Source organism: Pogoniulus pusillus, chromosome Z, assembly GCF_015220805.1.
Source record: "Pogoniulus pusillus isolate bPogPus1 chromosome Z, bPogPus1.pri, whole genome shotgun sequence".
NCBI classification, from domain to species: Eukaryota; Metazoa; Chordata; class Aves; order Piciformes; family Lybiidae; genus Pogoniulus; species Pogoniulus pusillus.
In genome coordinates, this window is record NC_087309.1 from 75,643,880 (window position 1) to 75,664,617 (window position 20,738).

At 39.7% G+C, this 20,738-nt stretch overlaps 1 protein-coding gene across 9 annotated transcripts in view; it reads left to right on the forward strand.

Moving 5' to 3' along the window:
- NTRK2 (neurotrophic receptor tyrosine kinase 2) overlaps positions 1–20,738 on the forward strand; it is a 227,066-nt gene that overhangs the window by 14,082 nt on the left and 192,246 nt on the right. For all 9 annotated transcript variants that reach the window (XM_064140082.1, XM_064140073.1, XM_064140074.1 and 6 more), the window contains exons 2-5: positions 2,714–2,788; positions 3,015–3,086; positions 9,112–9,180; positions 13,733–13,887. In XM_064140082.1, coding sequence (XP_063996152.1) covers positions 2,714–2,788; positions 3,015–3,086; positions 9,112–9,180; positions 13,733–13,887 — 371 coding nt within the window. The remainder of the gene's footprint in view (positions 1–2,713; positions 2,789–3,014; positions 3,087–9,111; positions 9,181–13,732; positions 13,888–20,738) is intronic.

The following is a 20,738-nucleotide window of genomic DNA, read 5'->3' on the forward strand; positions in this document are numbered from 1 at the left end:
ATTTCTCAGCATCACCCACTGCAAGTCAGAGCTTTTAGAGTATTAATGTTTGATGATAAGTAACATCAAGGTAGAGTAGTTGTGAAGAAGGTAAAAATAGACTTCAGTTAGGGAGGTTTTATTTCAGCCCTTCCTCTAAATTAAACAGACAAAAAAAACTTCCCCTTGCAGTGTACAGCTGCATCATCATACTCCTTTCTTTCTCACTGCTATAAAATAGTTGCAAAGGCTTAATTTAAAACAGACTTGTTAGCAAGTAAGGAAACATAAGAGGATGTGACCTGCTTATAGTAAATTACATCTGTCCACTCTTTCTTCAAGGAAACTGTGAAATTTGCTTTACTGTCATGTTCTCCTGAGAGTTTTTACAAATGTATTGCAGAGCAGTTAGAGTTTTGAGTTAGTTGCACTTAGACAGAATTTCTTCTGTCTCTACTGCAAAATCAGTGGTTTCTTTTGGTTATCTCAGTTAGGAACTGGAATCTTAAATCAATCACTATAAAGAAGTTAGTACCAGCTCAGAGTACAGTATGCCTCCCATCCCCTGCCTTTTTTTTAAGGGACGCAGCAAGAGAAGGAAAGAAAATTTGCTCATGCCATTTCTTCTTCCCAAACATAATTCTCTAGTTCTCTAATGCTGATCTTTTAGTATAGATTGTATGCTCATATTCAGATCTTCATCTAATGTGAATGTTGATAGATCACTGACTTCAGGAGAGCTAAGCTGTGTTACACTATCTAAGGCTTACCACAGAATGTAATACACATATGTTTCAGTATGACACTAAGTTTTGTCAGGTTCTGGAGCTTCTTGTATGAGAGTTTTCTGGTTAGATGTTTTTGGATTAAAATTGCAATGTCAGATTTGGATGGGTGATAAGTGCATTAAAGTGATGGTTCAGTGTTCTGGCAGCATTTGTCAGAGTTTTTTTTTTGATGGCTTAATCTTCAGCTAATACAAGGTTGCTTAGTTTCTTTTATTCTGCTCTTCATGTAATGCTTGTTAGTTCAACACTGATGGCAGGATGAGGAAGGTGTCCTTGATCCTCTTACTTAACCTTATTTTAGTGTGATGAGATTCGGGTGACAGAGAAGGTGGTAATTAAATCATGAGTTCTTCAGGGCAGGTTCAGAGAAGATATGATCATCCACTTGCAGGATTCTCAGATGGAAGAACTGATAGTTTTTAAAAACAAATTTGTTGCTTTTACTTGTCAAAATATATGAATTTACCAAGCAACCAACAAAAAAACCCCACAGATCAATAAACTTCAAGAGAGTAAATCAGGAGGGAAGGAAACACAAAATGCAGAGGACCTTCTTCTCTTGTAATGAGTGCACCATGTTATTTTTTTTCTTAAGAAGTCTTGCAGAGTGGTCAGTCCCATATGACACTGTAGTAATGTATTTTGTCTAGCATTATATGTCGTCTTTTTACTGCCCTTCTTTTTCCCAAGGTGAATGGATCCCATTAGGGGAATGTGTTGCTTCCCCTAATACCTGGCAAGTGCATAGCTCAAGTTAATTTTACAGCTTCAGAGGAGAGCCCAACCCAACTTTGGGAATTTCCAAGCTTCTGTTGAGATATGAACACAGTAAATTTCTCTTAACACCCCAGCTGAAATAGGTGGTTTGCTCCCGAGAAAGAAGTATATCTTCTTTTCAGTTCACCAGAATTCCCTTTAGTTAATAACGACCTTAAAACATGCTTAAAATGGGGACAAGTTTCAGTTTAGTAAGGAAAGATTCCTTTTTAGGAAAACCTGCAACTTTTGATAGTTTTGGATGCTCACGTTTAAGGTTTTCTGGGACTAAAGTTATCTTTTGTAAAATGTGGACTCTTTAGAAATGCATCTTTTAACATCAGGCTTACTTTTCTGCCCATAATGTCAGTTGAATTACAGTTTCCCCTGAGTTCCTCTTACTAGACTGCATGCTTTGCACCATGAAACCTTTGGTCTTGTTGTAGAAGTGGTATCAGGTTATATCTCATCCCATGCATTATCTGTAAAACATGTTAATTTATAGTCTGTGGGATGTCATTGATTGTTCATAGATCTCATGTAATGATAACACAAAGACCAGCTTGCATGCCCATGTCCTTCTGGGGTTCAGGCAGATATTCATGATATGAGTGAACTCAGTGCTTTAGTCTTCCATGATAGTTATATTATTTTAATTTCTGTTTGCCTATATAACATTAGGAAGTATGATCTTCCTTTCCTCAGTTTTGCTAATGCCATGTCTTGTAAATAGAACTGTAACTACTTTGTGACAGGAGAAAATCAGTTTAACAATGTGAAAGAAAAGGCTAGGACAATCAGTTCATCTCCCAGTAATCCCACGTTAAAGCTGACCCTTTTGCTATTGAGAAATTCATGAGATAGGGAAGTGAGTCCTGGCAAATGCTCACACTGTAATACAGCCTTATTTGCTATGCCTTCAAAGTGACTTGCTTGCTTGATGGACAAGACTTCATTTCACCTGTGTAAAACTCAACAGTTCTCTTCTAGCCCTGTCCCACAAAGTATTTGAATGATGGGCAAGATTTTAAGGAGCACTTGTACTCTACAGATGCTCTACCCAGAAGTTAGTGTCAATTGCAGAAGGTTAGCAATCACCACTGACTTTCAGATGTGTTTGATCTATGAACAGTAAAAGTCATGGAAGGATCCACTTTCATGCTTTTTTCTTTCTCTTCCTTTTTTAACAGTTACATCGCAAATCAGCTAAAATTAGAAAGTATCAATGACAATGAAGTTGGATTTTATGTTGGACTTAAAAATCTGTGAGTATATGTGATACATATTTTTTAAAGTTATTTTCCTTTTACTTAAGAGAATCATATTGAGACCCCATCAGATTGTATGCTTAACTGTATGTTATAGAGAGCAGTTGTAGATCTAACAGTTTGGCCTTGTTGAGACTTCATCCACGTTCTTTAATTTAAACATGATTATTCTTTCCACTGTATTTTGAATGAAGTATTCTAACAGTTTTATGTGTTTTCACAGGACTGTGGTGGATTCAGGCTTGAGGTTTGTGTCCCGCCATGCATTTGTGAAAAATGTCAATCTACAATACATGTGAGTAATATATTTTCTTCTAAGTCAAAGCTGCCCAACCATGTTAACTCATTTGATTGTTAATTTATTTCTGTCTTTTACTATTTCTGTCCTAAAAAATGTGTTAACAAGACAGACTTACAGTTATTCTCTCTCAGTGATTTAACTTAAATAAGATATATGTGGTAAGGAGCTGGCAGAACATGGATAGTAAGGAGTTGGGAAATAATAAGAGCATAATGTGGGATAGTTCATTATCCTGTCTTTAGCAATGGATCTTGTCTGTGTCTTTTGTGGCAAATAGCGCACAAAGAATGCCTTTTTCATTTGAGTGAGTTGATGCCAAGGGTATGTTGTCCATGCCATGCATCACACTCAGTGTCATGGATTTGACTAACTCTATTCTGAATTGGTGTGCTGAGCATGCTTTAGCAGTAGGTACATGCAGGGAGCATGTCTGATGTGGTCTGACCAGTGTCTGTGTCCAGAGACATTGGCACACTTGTGGATTTAAGTCCTGGAGATCATCAGAAAATGAGGTTACTTGCACACTCAAATGTGCTTTTTGGTTCTTTAACTTGAAGAAGCAGGATTTCTGCCTATGCAGCTTTTTGGCTGTGTGTTTCTAGATTACTTAATGCTTTTCACTTAGAGAAGCTGAACTGATCCAAGTTCTTTATGAAAATACAGATTAAAATGAAAGATTTTGTTTCTCTTTAGTGTAAGTACCAGTCCTTGAAGGACTGCTCTCATAGGTGGGTTAGACTAGATGGTCTTTTCAGGTTCCTTCCAACCCCTAACATTCTGTGACTCTGCAATTATGTGAAAAAAACCACATTTGTTTGTTTTCTCTGGCAAGTCCTGATGCACCCCAGTGAATCACAGCAGCAAAGCTCCTGTTGACTGCACTGTGAATTAAATGCAACCCCTGTTGTGGACAGGACAGTGAAAACTATGAAGAGCTGTAATGTTTTCCCTGTGCCAGAGCAGCCTTTGAGTACAGGTCTTTGCATTTTATTGTGGAGGAACAGTTTCTTACTATACCATTAGAAAAATACAAACAGGCAAACAAACCAACCCACCCCAAACACTTTTCTGAAGACTTGAGGTCACTGTATAGCTTTGATTTTGCTAGTGATACTGTTACAGTTTTCTTTTTCTTCTATGAAAAAATCTTTTTATGTGGTTAAGGAGCTTTATTATATGGATGCAGTGTTTATTTTATGAATCATATAAAAATGCCAGATTATAAGGAACTTAGTAGTAACTATCTCCTTAAGCCATTTTTTGTCATTACCTTGTTTTCTCGGACAAACTTCTGTAGCCCAGATACCTTTATAGAGCTGTATATGTTAATAGATATTACTTAAGTGTAACTAAGAGCCTTGCTCATCTAATTCTGATATTCTTATTGACCATGGATTGAAATTAGTCAGCAGTTGAGTTTAACAAGCTATTATACAGTTATAGTTTAGTAGTGCTGTAATTTATAAGATTAACAGTAATTTTAATGGATCGATGTGATTTAGTTGGGAATTCATTTGATGAAGCAGGAATTGCAGAAATACAAATATTTTTATTTTCCTGAAAAGCCCTACCCCAAAACTGTATACAGAACTAGTTAAATTTTATTTACAGGTTCTAATTTGGTCGGGAATTTTTCATAAGGATGCTTTAAGGGCAATTTTGGTAACTTATAAAAAAGCTGAGCTACAAGTTAGCTTTGCCTCATTTAAAAATCAGAGGCAGAGCAGAGAGCCTAGGGAAAGACCAATTTACTCATGAGGGCAGAGTAGGAATTTGGAAATGGTCCCTGGATCTCCTTTGTGGCAGCCTCAGGAAACTGCAAGTTATAATCCAATGCAGCATAAATCCAATGCAAATGGAACCCGCCAGAGCCAAAGTGTCTGCAGACACACGTTCTCATGAGGCAGATCTCGTGAAGCAGCACTGCCTTAGCAGCACAGAGAAAGCCATGCTGCTGATGTGTTCTTGCCCATGGTGGCAGTTTACAGCAAAGGCAGGATCCTTCCAGCTTGGGGGTAGGAAGCAGGAAGCCAGGATACGTTGGTCTGAGAAGAAGTTGGGTCCAGATGCCACAGGCAACTCTCTTGAATGGACCTAATGGACTTGTGAGACATGAGGGACTGTGTGAGAGTTGCATGCACTTTCTGGTCACTCTATTTAAGTCTTTCCTAGACAACATGTCCTGTGCCAATATATACTGGGTGTGAAGAATCCAGCCAATCACAATCCCCGATTCTAGTGCAGGCTCCTCCATGAGTGACTACACGTGTGAGAGCAGGAGGAAAAGGGTGCTTTTTGGTGTTTCCCATTCAAGCCCGTAAGGTGGGGAGAAAGAAGTTTCTCACCTTCGTCTTCCCCCATTCAAATCTACACTGATGGAGGTGGAGGAAGGAGTTTGGAGTGCTTCACTGCACTACATAAGACATATGCATAGTCAGTACCTTTAAGAATAAAAATAGATTCCATAGCAAGTATGTACTTCCAAAAATTTTAGAAAATAGCTGTTGTTACCTGCCAGGCTGTGTATAATTGCATTGCTTAATCATACATATTTTGAGTGTAGCATGTATACAGCTCTAGATACTGAGATGTGTTTGTGTCTCTGCATGGTTCAGATTTATATAAGGCAACCAAATCAAACCATTCGAAACCTTGCTGCAGATTTTCTCATGCGTTCACACAGGACTGACTCCAGCCACAGGCAGAGCAGGCGGTTACCTGTGGGGGGAGACTAGGTGTAGCAAAATGGCCATTTCTTTGCTTCCACTCCCCAGTTCTCCTGAGATCTCCTCCCTCCTCTTCCTTCCTGTCTCCCCTTGCCAGCAGTGCTATAGGCGGTAAAGCTGTGCTGTGTTGCTAGCTGTGTGAATATTTATGCAGCTTCTCAGGCTTTTGCTCTCCTTGCATTGCCACGGGTTTGTTTTCAGCTGAGGTAGGGCTTCTCTCTCTAGGTATATAGCTTTGGATGCACACTCTCTACTCCAGAGGGCTTTTTTAAAGGAAAAAAAAAAGAAAACCAAAACCCAAACACTTTACAACATCATGCTGCTCACCATGATCTTTTTGTGTATAGTTGAATTGAGAAACTAGTTTATATTTTCTTTCCATGGAAGTAGAAGTGTTGTCCTTATCTACTCCATAATAAGCATGGTGATTTTTTCACTGAACATGAATTAAAGTGACCGAAGCAGACATCTCTACAGTCAATATAAAGTGCTCAGTTTATGAAACATAGCAATAAATTTACTGTCAAAGTGTCATTTAAGGGGATAAATTTGTAACAGTAGTTTGAAAAAATTCTGCTGAATTACTTGTTGGCTTAAAAAAATCCTAAAGCACTAAACTACACCACCAAAAAAGCTGCAGACTTGAAAGCACTATTTCAACCCATGCTTAACAGAATAGACATAAGAATTTTTCGTTACTGTTCTTACTGTTCTGACTTCCTTTTCTTTGTGCAAATCCAGCAGAACTGGTAAAAATCTGAAAAGACAGTTAAAGCTATCAAGGTATTTGATTTTTCGGGACTGGAGTTGCTTAAAACAACATAATGACTTCATAGTTTTACTGAAATTATCACTCCCATTTTTTTTCACTGGCTCACATAGTGTCATTGATACCTGCAGAAAGTGTTCAGAAAGGGACATACATGGTGATGTTTGGACAGTAAATCTGACTTCTGAATCTGAGCAACTAAGGACTGTTGTTTTGCCTGAAAGTTTGCAGTAGTCCTGCAAAAGCACTGACTGGCCTGAGGCTAAATGTCAGGAAGATACAGCTGTGGCAGTGCCGAATTCTCACAGCCTGCTGTCTGATAGAGTTTATAGCACTTAAGGAGTCAGCTCAGCACCTCATGAAGAGATAGGATGTGTTAGATGACCATGAGTAAGTAGAGCAGGGAAACATGTAAGCAGCCTCAAGGAAATTGTTAGAAAAGGCAATACTTCAGAGTGTAATGTCCATACTGGCTCACTAACAGCAAGCCCTCTCCCAAAATCAGTCTTTATGTTTGTAAGTTACTTGTGAAAAAAATATCTTTTGAGGTGTCATTTTCTTAAAAGAAAAAACACAGAAATGCTATCTCAGTGGATGTCTGGGGCTCTTATGTAAGTTGTTTGTGACCTATTTTCAGACTTGTATTGTGTTTGAAATCGCGTTTGATTTTTCAGAGTTTGAGCCTGATTATCCCAGTAGAGTGCCAGGAAGGATTACATGAAATGGAATGGCTTCAGCTGGACAAAGATTTCTCTGAGGAACTCATCATTGGTTGGTTAGGGAAGCCTCCCAATATATAAGAGCAAGTTTCTCTGCTGTGAAAACTGGCTGTCACATGACCTGGGATATGCTACCTCTCACTTGAGTAGTGACTCACATGGGCACCTGTCAGTGTGTCTGGCTGTCTTTTGGTAAAGGTGGGGTTTAGCTGCTGCACAATAAGAGAAGCAGATGCATCCTGTGGTAGTGCAACAGGGGCATATGTATGTGCTGCTTGGCAGTGTTAGCATTGAAGAGGTAGAATTACCAGCAAAGGGATGGGATTTGTTCTTCACATTGCCATGGCACTTGAGGCAAAAGTCTAAGTCTTTATGAGGATTCAGTTTCTTTCTTTAAATCTCCCAACATATGACTTAGACTCATTAGGGAAAAGAATCTTAGTGAAAAATGACTTCCATCCTATGTGCTAATTGTATTTGTATCTGATGTGTCAGGATGTTATTTCCACTAGCATCTGCCACAGGGCAGTCCAATTTACATGACTAATACATGGTAGGTTATCTGTTCTGTTCTTGCACAGTAGGACCAGTCAGTGTGTAAACTTCAGGCAGTTGTTTGTGAGAAGGAATCAGCAAGGAAATTAGTAAATAAAGTCACAGAATCAGAATGTCTTGAGTTGGAAGGGAACCTGAGATCCCTTCCATGGGCAGAGACACCTACTCTAGACCAGCTTGCTCAAAGTTACATTCAGCTTGTTCTTAAATACTTCCAGGAATGAGGTGTCCACAACTTCCCTGGGCAACCTGTTCCAATGTCTCACCACTCTCATAGTAAAGAATTGCTTCCTAATGTCCAATCTGTAATTTGTCTGAAAACTGCCTTGTGCTCAGAGATCAAGGATTGAAATTTTGAGAGGTGAATACTGTGTTAAAGAAGAGGTTTAATCCATGATTTTAAGTGCAATGCAACTTTAACTGTGGAGCCTCTGTAGTGCCTTTGTAATGCCACATAAAACCAGTGGTATATTGACACACAACACTGATTTGCACTGTACTGTTGTGCAGTTACACAGTTTACTGTTCTCACAGTCTCTAACTAGTGGATGGCTAAGACTGTAGAAACACTGCATTGTTTTGTTTTGGGGTGGAGAAAGAAGTTTTGTAAGCCTAGTGGGAGCGGAGTGTTTCTGATTCAGATGAACATTTCTTTGCATAATAAGAGAGGAACTTTCACTTAATTGCCACTGGAAACCGTAAATGCTTAATTGACATAAAAAAGCCCAATATAGGCATTTTACAGTTTTCCTTTTGATCTTCCATGTGGGTGCATATTGTACATACAATTTGAAAACAAGAACTAAAAGACTCTGATGTGGATGTGTGCTAGCATGTGAGGAAGACTTATGTGAGTACGGTTTGGTGCAGCTTCAAAGAAGGGGATACACCCATTTCACTTATGAATAAATCGAGCATGTAATTAACACCTGGACTTTACAAAATACTTTTAAAACACAATTAAATCTGCTGCTTTTCTGCAATGAACAGAAGTGCAAAAAGTGAAAGTATTGATTCCTGCTGACTTCAGTTTTGAATGTATTTGACTTTGGTTGCAGACTGGATTCAAACCTTTGAAAGCCATCAAACTATAAAATGAGGTGTAACACCATTTCTTTACAACAGAAGTCAGTGATTAAAGGCTTTTTAAAACCAGTTTGAGTAATCAATTTTTTTAAGAGCAAGGAATTGTGTTACTCAGTTTAAGGAGATGCAATTCAAATTAATGCAATCTTTCTCTTTTCCCGTAGCAATTTATCCAGAAACAAACTCTCAAGTTTGTCCAAGAAGCCTTTTCACCATCTGGGTTTGTCTGATCTGTAAGTTGTCATTTCTTAAAAGAAAGTTTATTTTTGGGTGGAGTGGAAAAACAAGACTTTGAAGTTTGTTCTGATGAAGATATAGTTCATCAATGATTAAGAATGGAATTCTGATCCAAAGAAAGAAGTAATGATGGGCACTTAAATACAGACATATTTTTATTCCAAGACTTCAAGATGGCCAAGTGTATCTTATTTTAAAATTAGCCTCTGCCCTTCAGCTTTAAAATACTTTATTGTAAGAATACTTCACAACTACTGGTATTTGTGTTAAATATTTGAGCTGAAACCTCTCTTATATTTTTATGTTGCCCCTGCAGCTGCTGTGCTTATGGTTGGCTGTTGAAGAATATTGTTATTTTCTCAAATCCTTTGAGTTGCATATGCTTTATGTAATAATTTGGTAATGAAGCACTGGTAAACATATATTTGTTGATTGTTCCAATATTCAATTTTTATTCTCTGTTTCATTGAGCAGAAGTTCTGTCTTGGCATGTGTTCCAAAATTCTGATCATCTTGTGCATATTTTGCAAATGTGTTGGACTACAAAGAGCCTGCAGGAGCTTTGGGAGGGCTACAGAGGAGTAGTGGATTGCTCTCCTGGAGCTCAGAGACAAGTCAGAAGTTTTTCAAAGTGCCTAAGTATTGCAACACCAGCATTGTGATGAACTTCAGAGTATGAGAAAAAAAATTACCAAATCCTGGTGTCACAAAACGAGGTTATAGCCCTTAGCTATGTCTTGTTTATGATGAAGTTGATATATGATTTTCTTTACAGTTGTTATGGAGGGGTAAATAATGATTTTTTTATCAATTTTGATATTCAGAACTTTCGCCATCCCGACCACTAATTTTAATAATAACCAGTTCTTCATACAGTCATTGAAACATACAGAGGAATAACCAGATCTAGAAATAACTTGCAAAAATATATAAACATTAATTGAACTGGCAGAGAAGGTTCCTGTGGTCTGTATACCACTTCCCCACGAGATGGACTCAAGGAGTGCCTTTCTGCTTATGGCAGAAGGCAGTGGTGAATTACAAGAGGCTTTAAGTGTTTACTCACAAAACATTATTTCCTAATCCTTGGGTCTAGCTACAGCTTCAAACAGTGCCCAGATGCTTTCAGGGAGTTCTGTTACTGTCTTGTAACAGAATTCTGATTTCTTCCCAGGCTTCACAGAGCCTGGGAAAGGAGACAGACAATCGACAATCTCTCATCTGATCTTCTGGATGGTCTGTGTATACAGCACTTCCCTTCTTGGCAGGAGACTTTCAGGTGTAGACAGGATGTCTTGTGATGTGTGGTTTTAGTACGATGTCACGCTGGCTATGCAGGCCAATTGCATGGAGGTACTTAGAGCCTGTTCCTGGTAAACTTGAGGGAGTGGAGTTTCCAGGCAGTTCAGGATACAATAAGGCAGAACACTGCCAGAAGCAGAGAGAAATAGCAGCAGGCAGCAGCAGGCATGAATACAACAACAGGGAACATTGCGTTACCTTCTCAACTCTTTTATTGATGTAGCCTGAGACTAATGGGCCTTTGGACACAGAACAGCCAATCATAATGGCAGTTACCCAAGCTTTACCATATCAGGTGAAGTAATAGGCTTGTTTTACCCAAATTTGGGAAAAGCATAGGCCTTGTACAAGGCAGGCACAAGCTAAGTGTGTGTTTACCTTGCTTACCACAGGATGTAAACAAGTCTGGGCAAGCTAGAGTCCTTAGACTCAGTAGCTCCAGGTTCTTTGTCCTCTTTCCCGCAGTTGCTTCTCTCCTAAACAGAAGGAGGGAGAGCAGAAAGACACACCTGGGCAGGACAGGATATGTATAAGCCTAGTTTTGGCCTGCTTAGGCCTACCATGACAACAGTCCAGGGAACATTACTTACTGGAGTTGTCTTTGATAAGTTGGTAGTCACTGAGCACTCTAATGGAGAGACCAGCTACATGCAGAGCACTCTTCTTGCTGTATGTCCTTCGTAAGTCTGAAGTCCTGGTTTCTTTACATACTGTATCTAGTCTCTGCCAGAAAGTCATTGTTAACGTGTACTTGGCTGTAGATTCTGTGTTTTGTGGCTGTTGTGACCTTATGAAAAATATATACAGGATTCAGACCAGTGTGTAGTGTGAGACTTGGGCTTCTAATCTTTCTCAGCTGTTAGAGAAGAAATAGAGTCTTCTTTATCCCTATCCCTGGGTTGCAGAAATGTGGGTATGCTGTAGCTTAAGGAGTATTTAAAAATGGATATTACTGCAATTTTGAACGCATACTTTGCTTCCAGTTTCTTGATTTTTTTCTGCTGCCGGGTGGGCAGATTGTTTTAAGCTGTTGCTACAATGAGTGCTTACGAAGGTTTTGAAAGAGAAACATCAATGTTAATGAACTTTATGAAGATGCTGGTTTACTCCTTGGGAGAAAGAAGTTAAAAAGGATTTGGGACAGAAAGAATCAAATATTACAAATACATGATGAGAATTGTGGAAATGAAGTTTAGTGATCAGGGAAATATCACTTAGAGGCAAAACAACTGGCTGATGTGGATTGGGAGTGAATGTATTTGTGTTGTTAGTGAAGTTAAACAATGGCCATTCAGTGTCATAGTATTAGAAGCAGAGAAAGGGTAGTGGAAGTGAGCCAGAGATGGGAAAAATATATAATGTTGAGGTTAATATGAGTGGTATTTGAGGTGTGAAGGCAATGTGTGATGGAGGACAAGCTGAGAGAGAGAAGACTAGATACAAACTTGAGGTAGTGTTGTGGGCTTGGAGTATAAGGAAGGAAGAACTGAATTTTTCAGAGATTATGATGAACAGATAAATAGACACAGGGAAGTGAAAAAAAGTTGGGTAAAAAAAGCAGAGCCTGAAGGAGAAGGAACAGTGACAAAACTGCTATTGGAAAATTCTGTTGGTCACTCACTAACATATTTGTGGAAAATGAGAGAGGAGAGAGAGACAAGAGTATTTGAAGGCTAATCTGAGAGAAGAATGATGCCATAAATAGCTTCTGAGGAGCTTCCTCTGAATCTAACAAAAAAGTGTCCTGTTGTTAGCACTCTTGTAAATCAAAACACAGAGGGATGAAAAGTTCAGGATGGGGTGAAGTGGGAGGTATTCACCAGGTATTGTAGACAAGGACTTGCCACTTTGAAAGGCTTCTTTTAGAACAAACTGTAGCTGCAGCATTAAAATTACAGCAAATGAGATAAAGACACATAATTTGCTTTTACTAGGTCAGGTTCTTCTTTACACACAAGTGTCTATGGACTGCCATTGTGCCTCTATCAAGCAATCTGCCTATGATGTGCCTTGGTGGATTTAACACAAAATAAAACAGTGGAAGAAAAGGGCTGCTCATCCCCTGGTCAAGGGAAATTTCTCTTTTACAGGGAAGTTATGGGAGAAAACGTATTTTGAAAACGTGTTGTAGGCTGTGACCTAAGGGATCTTGATGTTCATACTCTGTCTTTGCACAAGCAATTCTTGTCCATGCTGTGATGGTGTTAAACTCCAGCAGATAACTTCTGTGAATATGAATTACTCCTTCAGACTATTGCAAGCTTGATCCTAGCAGCTGCTAATCCTTAAAAGACTACAAGTGGACTCTGGGGGCAAAGGTTACAGCTCTGATAAGCTGAATTTGTCATTATTTGTACACTTCATGTCCTCAGGAGGCATTTATAAGTATAGTTTTTGTGAGAAATTTGGGTTTTGTTTCTATACCTTGAAAATACCTCTGAAATTTTGTTTAAGAGCAATTGTTCTTGTAATGAAATGCCATAAAACAATCACTTGAACATGCTTTATTTGATCTCATCTGTCCCTGTAGGAGAAAAAGTAACACTGGGTCACGTAGACACTGGGATGTTTCTAGTTATATTTTACTTGGAATTTACTGCATTATATTTTGTTGTAGTTTTATTAATTTTTAAAACTTGAATTTGGTACATATTTTAAACTGTGGTTTAAATTCTGTGCAGCATACAGTGTAACTAGGTGATACATTTCTGCTTCTTGGCCATTTTTTTAGTTAATGTTTCTTCATGACATTATCTAGGATTTTACTGTGATATTTTCTAGAGTGTTGTATGGGATGAATTTTGAAGGTTAGGTAAAATCCTTTTTTTATGATTAGAGTTTGTTAGAGCTTTTATATAATCCGTAGCTGTTTGGCACTGTAAAGAATTTACCACCTCATAGCAGTGAGCAGTTTCTGCCATCATCTTTCTGATGTAGCTGAGCAGAGAGTTCAAATATAGAAGAGAGGAATTCTGAAATAAGTATTATCTGAAATATAAATGAGTTTGATAGAAAACCCAGTTCTTTATGTGCTCCTAATACACATGCATGAATTTGAGGTAGTAGCTGAATTACTTGTGTGATCATACATTGCACTGATGTTACTAAGGTTGCATTCTCTGTCTTTCTCATCTAAAGGCTACTGCTTTCACCCAAATGAGTGCTTGAAAACCCCTTGCCCTTCGTGTTTTTTCTGTGTGCATGACCCATTCTGTATTCTAAATAAGCTGGATTTTTTTGCTATAGGATATTGGTGGACAATCCGTTCAAGTGTTCCTGTGAAATCATGTGGATCAAGAAATATCAAGAGACCAAGTCTTACACAGAAACTCAGGATTTATATTGCACAGATGACAACAACAAGCAGACAGCATTGCTGGACATGAAGGTCCCAGACTGCGGTAATACTCTTTTAACATAAAATAACTCCTGTTGTGAGGCAAGGAAAACAAACATGACTTTGTACAAGATGCCTATCAGGATAATAAATGGAAAGGTTTCAGTGGAGATATTAACTACTAAGTGCTCTTCCATCCTACATGGAGCAATTGTGGGAGCTTCATGTAAAGCTCTTAATTTTTTTACCTTGATCTTTTAAAAATGTACAGGATCCTTTAAAAATATGCAGGAAAACAGAACACTGATTATGAATAACACATAAGAGTGATTTAACATCTGTGTGCAATTAAACTCTACAGTAGTACTTCCAGTAGTGCTTTCAAGTTCAAAGGTCACAAAATTGTACCTTCTTGATTTTTTTCCATGTATTTGCAGTCACTGAAGTCTTTTATTTTCCTTTAAAAATACAAACTCTAGTGCTAGGACTATAGGAAGAGAATTTAGAACTGTGTGCTAATAGAAACAAATTAGCAATAGCTCTGTTCTTCAGAGGTGAAACTTCTGATTTCCCTTGTGAAGGCTTTGTGAAAGAGTCATAAGGAGCTTAGCTCTGTAGCATTTTGTGGCATATTGTTTTCAAGTTAGCTGATAGGGATCTGGATGTAGTGGGAGAATGAGGTAATTATTAGGCCATCTTGCTTTTTTTGTGCACAGCTTTGTTTGTATACAGTCCTGGGACAGCTGCTTGAACATTTCACCCACTAGATTTCTCCTCCTCTGTGTACGAGGCAGATCATTCTAACAAGATGTGAGACCTACTGGAGTCTGGAGTTTCTTTTGTAGAATAAGGAGCTAAGGTATCTAGCAGCAGACAGGCAAGAAGGAATGGGAGCGAGGATATCCTCATGGAAGGCTAATTTGGATTAAGAAAGCTGTAAGTGGAGGTGAATAGCAGGAGAAACACAAAAAATAGGCCTTTTATCCCTTCACCTTTGCCTATTGAGTGTGCTTTTCTCCACTGCCTGTATAGAGGGTGTAACACCTTCTGAGAGCAGCTGCTATCAAGGAACAACCATGGTGTGGCACTGCCACAGACCCAACAGATGCAGCATGAAACAGCACTAACATGTTTTATGGTCATGTATAACGCTCTTGGTCTTCTACGCAGCATACTGGTAGAGCCAAGTGTGGTGGTGTATCCACAGCAAAGATGATGGTAGTGTTTGGTGTCACCTACAAAAAAATTCATCCTGTTTAGCAGGTCTAATGAGCTGTAGGATCTAATTTACCTGAAGTGGGAGGTGATAGTGAGCTGAGATAAACAAATCCAACTGTTTGATCCAGCTAGATGGACTAGAAGGTAATTAATCTGCTGGGTGTAGAAAGGTCTCCTAGTGGATCAAAATCAATACAAACTGGAAACTCCAGCATAGTCTTTTGCAGCTTTCTTGACTGGCACATCTGGAAGGAACCAGGTAGCTAGAATTTTTGTTTGAAAACTTTTGATGTTAAATGTCCAGAATTAAGCCCATTGGACATTATTTTTTTTGTCTTGAGTTCTTGACAATCTGCAGTCACAACAGACTTGTCTCTGAACTCTTGATACAGTGTAGGTGCAGGTGTGTGCACACATGTGCACATCCTGTGAGCATTTCTTGAGTAAAATACTTGCCATGACAAACAAAGGTGGTACTTCCAGTTGAAGGAGAAAGAAGAGGAGGAAAGTTGAGTGTATACAAACTGGAATTTGCACGTGACAAATGTGCATTTTGCTGAAGATCTGTGTGAATGTCAGCACATACCTGTGAAGTATTTGTATTAAGTTACAGGGTGTAAACATTACTAAACTTTGCATAATTGAGTTCCTTTCCTTTTTGATTTATTTTTTTTTAAATTTTGTGTTTGTGAGTCCTTCACCTTGATTTACATTTTTCAAAGTGAACCAGTGCAGGACATAGATTTTAATAAAGATGACAACACAGCCTTTTCCTAGGCACAGAGTCACATAGAATCACAGAATTAACCATGTTGGAAAAGACCTCTGACATCATCGAGTTCAACCTATCACCCAACCCTTCTAATTAACTAAACCATGGCACTAAGTGCCTCATCCAGCCTCCTTTTAAACACCTCCAGGGATGGTGACTCCAACACCTCCCCGGGCAGCCCATTCCAATGCAAATTACTCTTTCTATGAAGAACTTTTTCCTAATGTCCAGCCTAAACCTGCCCTGGCAGAGCTTGAAACTTTGTCCCCTTGTTCTGTCACTGGGTGCCTGAGAGAAGAGATCAACTCCCACCTGCCTACAACCTCCTTTCAGGTAGCGGTAGAGCAATAAGGTCTCCCCTGAGCCTCCTCTTCTTCAGGCTAAAAAAACCCAGCTCCCTCAGCCTCTTGTAGGTCTGTGCCCCAGCCCCCTCACCAGCCTTGTTGCCCTCCTCTGGACACGGTCAAGGACCTCAGTGTCTTTCTTAAGTTGCCCAGAACTGGACACAGTACTCAAGGTGTGGCCTGACCAGTGCTGAGTACAGGGGCAGAATAACTTCCCTGGTCCTGCTTGTCACACTATTCCTGATACAGGCCAGGATGCCATTGGCCTTCTTGGCCACCTGGGCACACTACTGGCTTGTCTTCAGTCGCCTGCTGACCAGCACCCCAAGGTTCCTGTCCGCCTGGCTGCTCTCCAGCCACTCTGTGCCCAGTCTGTAGCATTTCATGGGGTTGTTGTGGCCAAAGTGCAGAACCTGGCACTTGGTCTTGTTAAAACTCATGACATTGGACTGAGCCCATCTATCCAGCCTGTCCAGGTCCCTCCACAGAGCCTTCCTGCCCTCTAACAGATCAACACATGCTCACAACTTGGTGTTGTCCTCAAACCCACTAGCGGTGCACTAAATCCCCACATCCATATCATCAGTGAAGAAATGAAACGGGTTTGGGCCCAGCACTGACCACTAGAGCACACCACTGGTGAGTGGCTGCCAACTGGATGTGGCTCTATTCAGCACCACTTTCTGGGCCTGGCCATCCATCCAGTTTTTAACCCAGCAAAGAGTGCCCCTGTCCAGGCCAACTTGGCCACGAGTTTGCCATGGCAGACAGTGGCAGAGACCTTGCTGAAGTCCAGGTAGATCACATCCACAGCATTCCCAGCATCCATCAGGCAGGTCACCTGGTCATAAAAAGAGATCAGGTGAGGGGGACCCCAGGTGGAGACAAATGTCTTGGTGAGCATGAGCTGTGTTCTGAAGACATCTGAAGGATCCAGTGTGTGTCTTTTGCTTACCACATCTCTGCAGGTATTTTTCTGTGTGTTTAAAAGGACAGACCCGTCCCACCCCTCACCCCGGGATGAATCTGCTTTAATTAGTTTCCAGAACTTTCTAAAAGATACAAAGGAAATAGAAGTACAATTAAGCTTTTGACATATGCAAGCTTTACCCTCCTGTGAAGGATGTGATCTTTTTAGCTCTTTTTGATGTCAAGATTTTTTTTTTTTGGGTGTGCAGGACTTTGAACTTTGATAATAAAACATTTTCTGACTTCCATTGTTAATGAAATGGTTACATCCCACCTCTGATTTGTTAATTTTTTCAGTCTAGAAACAAAGCAAACATGCTCCCTTCTTTGTGAGCAAGTGTTATTAATTGCTTCATAATGTTATAGTAAGTGGTCTGTACAGTATGTGGTAAATGCCTTGGTAATAGGGTGTTGTGCTACTGTGCGCTCTTAGTAAATTTCTTGCTGGGAAGCTGAAAGAGGCCACTGTGGTTTTGTGTTCGTAAGACTTTGGCTTGTAGATAATTAATGTGAAAATTAGCAAAGTTCTGTTGTACTTATTGTTTATATGGTTAATTAATGTGGTGATTAATGTACTGGTTGCAATTTATACGCCGTCAATGTTGTGATTTCTTTTCCTGAAGTTTAAATTCACATACACTTGCTGTCTAGAATCCTTCTCAGCTGCAATATTAAACACGTGATTCAGTTGTTAGAATGTCTGTAGAATTATTTTTTTCAACTGCATTTGAAATATATTTATGTATGATCATAGAATCAACCAGGTTGGAAGAAACTTCCAAGGTCATCCAGTCCAACCTATCACCCAGCCCTATCCAATCAACTAGACCATGGCGAAAATCATTGGATTCTTTGAAGTTTTAAATTAGCACTAATTTTTATTTCCAAGGTTTTTAGGTTGGACATACCACAGTGCAGCCTTCTTTATAGATAAATGGTGATGTTTACTGTTACAATTGTCACAGTGTTTGCTGGTTGTCAGTACAGCATAGACATCACCAAATAGGCCATCCTTGGGATTTCCCGTTTTGTTTTATTTTTTTTTTTACACCCTATAGAAAGCATTAGAAGGCTTACATGGCTGGTCTGTGAGGTGAATTGAAAGCTGGCTTCACAACAGGGTTCAGAGAGTTGTTATCAATGGCACAGAATCACATTGGAGGCCTGTGACCAGCAGTGTTCCCCAGGAATCAGTACTGGGTCCAGTTTTGTTCAGTATCTTTATCAATGACCTGGATGAGGACATTGAGTGTACCCTCAGCAAGTTCACTGATGATAAAAAAAATGAGTAGGGGTGGCTGACAGCCTGTCAGGCTGTGCTGCCATCCAGTGAGACCTGGACAGGCTGGAGAGGTGGGTGAAGGCACACCTTATGAAGTTCAGTAAAGACAAGTGCAGGGTCCTCCATCTGGGGAGTGAAAACAACAGGCACCAGTGACCAGTACAGGCTGGGGCCTGCCCTGCTGGAAAGCAGCCTTCTGGACAAACACTTTGGAGTCCTAGTGGACAACAAATTCTGCATGGGCCAGCAATATACCCTTGTGACCAAGAAAGCCAATGGCATACTGGGGTGTGTCAGCAAAAGTGTGTCCAGCAGGTCTAGAGAGGCTCTTCTCCTCCTCTACTCTGCTCTGGTGAGACCATACCTGGAATACTGTGTCCAATTTTGGGCTTTCCAGGTCAAGAGAGACAAAGACCTGCTGGAAAGAGTCCAGTGCAGAGCCATGAAGATGACTGGGGTACTTGAGCATCTTCCCTAAGAAGAGAGACTGAGAAACCTGGGGCTGTTTAGTCTTGAGAAGAGAAGACTGAGAGGAAATCTTATCAACATATGCAAATATCTGGGGGGTGGGTGTCAAGTGGATGAGGCTAATCTCTTTTCATTGGTCAGCAGCAATATGACAAGGAGCAATGGCTACAAATTGGAATGTAGAAGGATTCATCTCGATATGAGGAGAAACTTCTTTACAGTGATGGTGACAGAGCACTGGAACAGGCTGCCCAGAGAGGTTGTGGAGTCTCCTCTGGTGACTTTCAAAGTCCGCCTGGATGACTTCCTGCATGAACTACCCTAGGTGATACTGCCTTGGCAGGGAGGTTTGACTTGATGATCTCTGGAGGTCCCTTCCAACCTGTGATTCTGTAATTAGAAATCAAGAAAGATAGTTAAATAAACAAAGACTTTGTTCTTATTGCCACTGTAAACTGACTGTCAGTTGTCACTGATCTATTGAGTATGGGGAGGTGAGGCATATTCTGTGCGTAGCACATGGTCAGTGGAAAGGTCTGAATGCCAAGGAGGAACTATGTCTTTGGGAATGGTGACTAACCAGCTAGTTGGTTGCTACCTCTGGCAGACATTCAGTCATTCAGTTGCTATCACTGAACTTGCTGATTTTGAAAGAAGGGTTTTTTTGAGAGATATCTGGCTTCTACAACTGCCTCTTCAGTTCTGTGTGCATTTTTTTGTTGCTCTGGATCTCAGCCTGGCAAGGGCATTTTGCCTTATCTGGATAATTTAGTTAATTAGATTGTTTTATGTATCCTGGTGTGGTATTTGATATGTTTCAATTTTGCTCTCTGCCCCAGGTTTGTATGCTTATTTATCATGTATTGTTTCTGTAGGTGTTGTCTTTGTTGTCCTTGGTCATGCATGCTAGATAAGGTATACTGAACAAAGTAGCAAATTAATCCCATGTACTGATTTGCTGCATGTATAACTGTAATGTGTTCAGACTGGCTGTTTACATATGCAGAAAGTAAGCAGAGATGTTGTCTGGCCTGAGAAGGACTGTGTGAAGTACTGCAATGTTACTCTTCTGTTGTTGGGATGTAGAATTGCAGTCTAGTGACACAGGTTTCCCATTCCTGGCACAGTTGGGAAAGCCATGACTTTTTACAAGCAGTTGTTCAGGATGACTACGAATGGACTGGATTGGATCTGGCTTCATTTCAGCCTCTTTCTGGTGGTAGATTTGTCATAGAGGTGGATAAGTAAATGACAGTATCAGACTGGAGGCAAGTGGTTATAAATTCTAAAGGGGGAAAAAAGACCATACTGAAGGATTGATACACTTATGTCTTTGAAGTTCCAGAAAAGATTTCTAGTACTGGTGAGTAAGTAAAATAAGCAACCACAGTATAGTGCAGTCTGAAACCACAAGCAAAGACATAATCCAGTGGGTGTTGACGTTTTTTCCCATTATCAGCTAGACTTCACAGATAAAGCTATCAGGAGAACATTACAAGCAGAATGAAGGGAGTTTAAAAATGCTTTAAATGTTCTCCATGTTTACTTTTTAGAATATTTGTGGGATTTCTAACCTGTGTTGTTTATTTTGGCTTAAGAAGTAGATGTTATGCATGAGGTATAATGGCATTTTTTTTCTTATTTCCTCTGTAAGGATTTTAATTCTTATCTGACATAATGAGTTGCATGGACGTTTTTTTAATGATAATTTTGACAATAATGTTATTCCATTGTTGCCCCAAAGAAGAGTTAGAATTTTCCAAAGTTAATGAAAATAATTGTAATTATTCCAACTTTCAAGTTAAAATAATCAATAGTTTGAAAAAGCAGCAGGAATTCTCTGTGAGCATGCACACTTTTGT